General features: G+C 59.8%; 1 protein-coding gene across 2 annotated transcripts; it reads right to left on the reverse strand.

Moving 5' to 3' along the window:
• Positions 1–711: 711 nt before the first annotated feature.
• LOC100593690 (serine protease 22) lies at positions 712–5,829 on the reverse strand. Of its 2 annotated transcripts, XM_030798661.1 has the most exons (6): positions 5,703–5,829; positions 4,897–4,923; positions 4,044–4,215; positions 3,536–3,813; positions 1,820–1,977; positions 712–1,284 (listed from the first exon to the last, which is right to left on the reverse strand). In XM_030798661.1, the coding sequence occupies exons 1-6, from the start codon at positions 5,782–5,784 to the stop codon at positions 1,048–1,050; spliced, it is 954 nt and encodes a 317-aa protein (XP_030654521.1). In that variant the 5' UTR covers positions 5,785–5,829; the 3' UTR covers positions 712–1,047. The 2 variants fall into 2 exon arrangements, 1 of the variants encoding a protein (XP_030654521.1); XR_004026770.1 differs by lacking the exons at positions 712–1,284; positions 5,703–5,829 and adding an exon at positions 5,333–5,622 and having other exon boundaries at positions 1,895–1,977.
• Positions 5,830–6,395: the final 566 nt, after the last annotated feature.

The raw sequence follows: 6,395 nt of genomic DNA on the forward strand, positions 1-6,395 counted from the left end.
AGGAAGCCAGACAGACTCCTCCTCTTGGCCTGGGATCAAACTACCACCCCCCATGGGGACAGGTGGGGTGACTCAAGCCCTGATGCCTGCAGAGCCGGAGGCCTGCCCTGCCACTGTCCGCAGCTTCTTCCAAACTGGGGATTTTAGAGCCTCGGCAGTGAGTCGCTCGACGAATCGGCTCCTGGGGATGAGGACCCAGCAGCCAGCCCACGGAGACGGGGCTCTGATGGGGCTCACCTGGGTGCCTCCCTCCACCACCACCCTCAGTTCTGCCATCCTGAGGCCCCTGAGGCCTGTGGTGGGGAGAGCAGAAGTGGGGGCTTGGCCTGGGGTGGAGAGGTAGCACCTCACTCTCATGGGGCTGGGTGTCTCCTCACCAGCCCTGTTTTGGAATCCAATGCATAGTTTGGGGGTCCCAACCCCTCTCCTCCCCTTCCTGAAGCACCAGAGCTGGGTCTCCCAGGCCTCTAGACTCTGCCTCTTCTCCATCGCCTGCCCTGCCCTGGTGGGAGAGGGATAAAAGGGAGGGTGGCCCAGGGCTGCAAAGGTCAGGGGTCAGGAGGCTGAACCCTAGGTGGAAGCAGGGGTCAGCGTCAGCCCCAGGTGGACAGGACGGCGCAGTCTCTGGCTAGGCCAACATCCAACCCCCAACATTAAGCTCCTCTGGACCCTTGCTTTCCAGTGTCCCCAGGCATGGGAAAAAACAGACACTGGAGAATAAATAATTTATTGAAATTAGAGGAATAAATAAGATATGTGGGCAGGGTTACAAATAGCTATAAAAATCATTAACATTTATATACACAAAAGCGCTGGGGCCCGGTGGCGGGGCCGGAAGTCGTGGGGGGGGGGCATGAGGCCTTGGAGGCTGCGCCTGAGGCCGTCGGGCGGGTAGGGGAGGGGTCTCCTTTCCGCAGCAGCCGTCCGGGCCCCCAGAGGTAGATGAGCCTATTTACAGCGGGGGAAACCGCCCGAGGCCGCCGCAGATCCAGATCCAGATCTGGATCTGGCCGCCTTTCAGATCCGAGCCCCGCGTTCCGCTGCACCCTAGGAGCGCGCGGCGGCCCCAGAGCCCGGGCTCGGTGCCCTGAGGGCCCCAACCCCCTGAGCGCGCCCGCGGAGCTGCACCCCTTGCACGATCTTCTCCACCCAGGAGCGGTGCGCAGAGAGGCTGATGTAGACCCCGGGCCTGTTGCGCTCGGCACAGCCCTCGCCCCAGCTGATGATGCCGGCCAGCAGCCAGGAGCCGTCCACCTGGCACATGAGGGGGCCCCCAGAGTCGCCCTGCAGACAGGAGGCGAGGTTAGGAACCCCCGTGGCACAGGGGGTGGCAGAATCCAGGACCCATGCCCTGTCAGGGGGCAGATGAGCCCCTTCCCGGGAGCACATTTCTCCTTCCTGGAGGAGACAGGACCTGAGCTCCACCCAGGTGAGAAGTCCCTGGCGGCAGAGTAGGAGCTGCAGCCAGGCCTTAAGACGTCCAGGCCCGGGTGCTGCCGCTGCACCATCTGACCGTCTTCCAGACAGTCCCTGAGCTAGAGCTGGCTCTGGGCACTGAGGCGTGGGAAGCCCCCTGAAGGGAATGAAAGCTCGCGGAGGGCGAGGTGGTGCAGCTGGGATGCCCAGTTTAATGTCTGAACAAATAAGTGAGTGGCTGAGCCAGGCTGAGGCTGGTTCTATGGGGACCCGGGACTGTCAGGCACAGCCAGTTCTGGGGAGGAGGCCAGGGAGAGGTTGTGGGGCTCAGTGGGGACAGGGCTGATGCTGGCTCCTTCTCGAGGCCCTCCTGGCCAGGGGTGGGGGGCTCGAGGGGGCTCACCAGACAAGCATCCCTCTCCCCCTCCAAGTAGCCGGCACACAGCATGTCCTCGGTGATGGCTCCCTGTCCTGCGCCCCGCCAGTACAGGCGGCTGCAGACTTCCGAGTCGATGATAGGAACCTTCAGCTTCTGCAGGGTCTGAGGGTGGGGCAAGGGCACTGGGAGGAAAGAGGACAGAATCAGGCTTGGGGGTCTCCCCTCCTCGCTGCCTCCTCAAAGGACTATCCCCCCCACCACCATTCCTCTCAGCAGCGCTTCTCAAAGGCTAACAGATTAGCTCTACCAGGCTCTCCCAAGATGCCTTCAGAAAATTGAAATTCCAGGTCTCCACCTCTGGCCCTGCTGAATTAGAACGTGAATGTGAAACCTAAGACCCTGCCTCTTTGATAAATTTTCTGATATCCACAGATAGTTAGAGCCTTTCTTGTCTCAGATACTGCATTACTTCATCCAGCACCAAGACTGCTATAGAAGTGTTCAATAAATGTCCACTCGATGTTGAAAATTACCAGGACCTGAGGGATCCCCATGCCTTGCCTGGAGCTGGTCTACAGACTGTGGTCTGCAGATTGTGGACTGAAAGTCCGCGATTCTAGCTCTTGAAGAAGCCCCTACAGAGATTATGGGGAGGTTGCAACCTCAGAGTTACTGGGATCCCCACACACCTGAGCTAGTGTCATTTCTCTTAATTATTCTGGAATCTGGTTAAATTTTCATCTGTCTTACACTTTGTTCTTACTTAGTCTCTATCTCTCTCTCTCAAACTCTTTCTTCCAGGTCTTCATTTTATCCTCATTTCTGCCTGTATGTTTCTTTTCCTTGGCCCAGTCTCTATCATCCATCTGCCTGTCGATCTGTCATCTACCTTTCTCTTGCTGCCTCCCTGCTTCTTCCTTTATGTAATCTAGTTTGAGTTTTGAGATGATGCTTTCCAAACCTCCAGAGGTGGTTTGAAAATTATATTTTACAATTAAGGAGGCTGCATTTTCTCCTGAGAATTTTGCCCGCAATTGTGGCATGCTGCCACCAGGGGGTGCCTGTTCCCACACTGGAATCAGGCCTCTTTATATTCACCCTGTATTCAGTTTAGTCTCACACACACCTCCTTTCAGCCATTCCTGTATCGATGAATTGAATAGCTTCACGGGTCTGGCTCTTGCCTCAAAACATAGCCAGATACTTTTGAAGTAGAAACGAGACCAGGCACAGTGGCTCACACCTGTAATCCCGGCACTTTGGGAGGCTGAGGCTGGTGAATTGCTTGAGCCCAAGAGTTCAAGACCAGCCTGGCCAACATAGAAAAACCCTGTCTCTACAAAAAATACAAAAATTAGCCAGGTGTGGTAGCACACACCTGTAGTTTCCAGCTACCTGGGAGGCTGAGGTGGGAGGATCACTTGAGCCTGGGAGGCAAAGGCTGCAGTGAGTTAGGATCATACCACTGCACTCCAGCCTGGGTGAGAGAGTAAGACCCTGTCTCAAAAAAAAAAAAAAAAAAAAAAAAGAAGAAGCAGAAGAAGAAAGAAAAGAAAAGAGAAATGGCCTGAAATTGCCCACCAAGGTTTCTTCTGGATTGCAGCCCATCTTTTCTTCCACCTCTGTCATGCTGTGCCTCTGGCCTCCACCCTTTGTTGCTCATGGTGTCTGTGTCCCTGAGTGTCTGCCATCCTCTGTCCCCATCCACCCCCAACTACCTTGGAGAGGAAGAAGCCGCACCTCCATCTTGGATGCTCCCCCAGCCTGAGATCCAGCAGTGGGTGTTTGGAGGGAGGTGGACAGAGGCATCAGGTAGGCAGATGGGCAGGACACGCTCTGAGAACTGTATGGAGCGCTCGAGACGCACCAGGGCAATGTCCGCACGGGCACCCTCCTTCCAGGAATACACAGGGTGGGGCTGCACCCAGGCAACACCCACCTTCTGGGACTGAGAGCCAGGGTTCCCCAGCTGCCAGGCCCCCAGCAGCACAGAGAACAGGGATGGTTTGTTCAGGTTGCTGGAAGGAAAGGGAAGGGGAGGATCAGCCAGGCCTGGTCTGGGAGGAGGTACCTGGGGGAACAGCAGGGGTGTGAAGGCCCCTGAAGGCAGGAGAGGCTTCTAGGTAGAATCAAGGGGTACCAAGATTGAACAGAGGCCCGGAAGCAGAGCCTGTGAAGGGAGCCCAGGGCCTGGGGCAAAAAGCCCAGGGCCTTGGAAGATCAAGTGCCCCAGGCCGGCTGTACATACTCCTTGAAACAGTGGGCAGCAGTGATCACCCAGCGGCTGGTGAGCAGGGAGCCGGCGCAGTGGTGGGTCCCATTCTTCTGGATGCTCACGACCCAGGGCCACTCGCTGTCAGTGCTGTCCTCGCCGCCCACAACCCGGTTCAGCTGCTGGGGCTTCCCACAGGCTGGGGGACCTGGAGGGGACAGTCAAGTTTTGTTATCTCCAACTTCCTACAACTCACCCTCGGAATCCCAATCCCTAGGCCTGCACCCCGAGCTCTGCCCACAGCCCAAGCTCCGTTCATGCCCACACCCCAAGTTCCACCCGCACCCCAAGCTCCACCTGCACCCCAAGACCCACCCACACCCCAAGATCCACCCGCACCCCAAGATCCACCCGCATCCCAAGTTCCACCCGCACCCCAAGCTCCACCCGCACCCCAAGACCCACCCACACCCCAAGCTCCACCCACACCCTAAGCTCCACCTGCACCCCAACCCCACCCACGCCCCAAGCTCCGCCCACCTTCCCCGTCTCTTCCCTCCCTCTATCCTCACTCCCTGCTGGTCCTCACCTGGCCCTGGCCTTCCCACTCACTTCCTGTCAGCTGCACCTGGTCTCTCCCTCCCCCTCTTTCCTTACCCTGCTTTCCACTCTGTTCACCTTCCTGGCTCTCTCTCTCCTCTGGCCCCGGCACCTCTCAAGCCTTTCTCCTTGCGTCCATGTCTCCTTTCTGCCTCCCTTCCCCTCCAGCTCTTCCCCCCTCTCACCCCAGCCCTTTTCTGACCTGTGCCCAGGGGAGGGACACACAGACACTGCCTGCGCCTGGGCCTCCTCCCTTCTCCCTCCCGTCAGAGCTGCCAGCTCCACTCACCAGGTATGCTGGCCGCATTGAGGATGGCTGAGGGCAAGAGAAGGAAACGGTTATGCCAGTGAGGGGCCCCAGGACACCGTGGTGAGGGGCCCTCAACGCCCAGTGAGGAAGTCCCCCAACACCCAATAAGAAGGGATCCCAGTGCCCAGTGAGGGGGAGGTCCCAACACCCAGTGAGGAGGGTCCCTCAGCGCCCAGTGAGGAGGGGTCCCAGCGCCCAGTGAGGAGGGGTCCCCCGAGTACCTGGTGGTGAGGAACCCCTAGCCCTCCAGTGCCCAGGGAGGCTCTCAAGTCTGTCACCCCCGGGCCCCTCCCGGCGGGGCATTTCCTGGGGCCTGGCCAGGCCCTGGCTGCACAGCTGTGACCCTGCCCTCCCGCAGCTTCCCGTCCAGCCTGCCTACCGGGGACCAGGACCGGCTCCTCGAGGAGGCACAGACCTGAGCCCCTCGGGTCTGGACGCTGCTGCCGCTGGTGCCCTCCCCTGACCTCCTGCCACAGGAACAAAACAAAACGGTGCTGCCCCAGAGGCAAGCCGCGGAGGACGAGGAGATGGGAGAACACGGTGGCGAGAGGGAGGAGGCGATGGCGACGCCGACGGTAACTGGAGACCGAGGCGCGCTGCGTACTTGCTGCGTTTTCTGTTTAATCCTCACAGCCGTGGAAGAAACCGAGGCACAGAGCAGTTAAGGAGCCAGAGGTAAACAGAGAGCAGAAGCAGAAAGGAGATGAGAGAGGCAAGGCGGGGAGGGAGGGAGGGAGGGAAGAAGGAGGTGGGAGGGAGGAGGGAGGAGCAGCCTCCGGACGTACCTGTGGATGCCAGCAGCAGCAGGGAGGTGAAGGTGCCGAGACAGCCCCCACCCAGGGCTGGGGGTGCTCCAGAAACCACCATGGCTGGTGGGGCGGGGGAGCAGGCAGCAGGCTCGAGAGACCCGGGGCGATGCGGGTCAGGGTGTGTAGGTTCCCTGCAGGTCGCCCCAGGTTTTATCCTGGGAGGCGGAATGCCGTCAGACCAGTCCCCAGGTGGCTCCCGCGGCCACCCTGGCTGTGGGTCATGGGCAGGGGGCGGGGCTGCGGGGAGGAAGCCAGCGGCTACAGGGCTCTGGGGGGGCTCTAGTTGAGACCCCAGGCTCCAGCTGTGGGTCCAGCATGTGGCCTCTGGAAGGGCAGGGGAGGGGACTTCTGCCCAGTGGTCCCTGAAATTGACTGTCCAGGGGCAGAGAAAGGTCCCAGGGCACTGAAAGGAAGGGGTTCCAGGCTGGGGAGGGCCTGGGTTTGGAGTGGCTGAAGCCTGGGGTACTGGGTGTTGGGGGGGTCCTAGGGCCTTAGGGATCAAGGGGGTGCCCGAAGCTCAGTAACGGCTCCCACCTGCAGGGCCCCTGGCCCCTGTGACTCAGCCCAGAGACCTGGCGCAACCCGGGGTTCGGGAATCCCGTTAACCCACTTCCCGAAAGCTGTGAATCAGGTGAGCGGCGACCTTGGTGGCCTCCTGGTGGCCGCCCT

Source organism: Nomascus leucogenys, chromosome 18 (assembly GCF_006542625.1).
Source record: "Nomascus leucogenys isolate Asia chromosome 18, Asia_NLE_v1, whole genome shotgun sequence".
Lineage (NCBI taxonomy): Eukaryota > Metazoa > Chordata > Mammalia > Primates > Hylobatidae > Nomascus > Nomascus leucogenys.

What these genes read in the sequence shown, in the direction of transcription:
- LOC100593690 (XM_030798661.1), bottom strand. Translation starts at nt 5,784, where the DNA reads ATGGTGGTTTCTGGAGCACCCCCAGCCCTGGGTGGGGGCTGTCTCGGC. An exon ending in GCTGCTGCTGGCATCCACAG is followed by an intron (nt 4,924 to 5,702) that starts GTACGTCCGGAG and finishes TCTTGCCCTCAG; the next exon opens with CCATCCTCAATGCGGCCAGC. An exon ending in GGGAGAGGGATGCTTGTCTG is followed by an intron (nt 1,285 to 1,819) that starts GTGAGCCCCCTC and finishes TCCTGTCTGCAG; the next exon opens with GGCGACTCTGGGGGCCCCCT.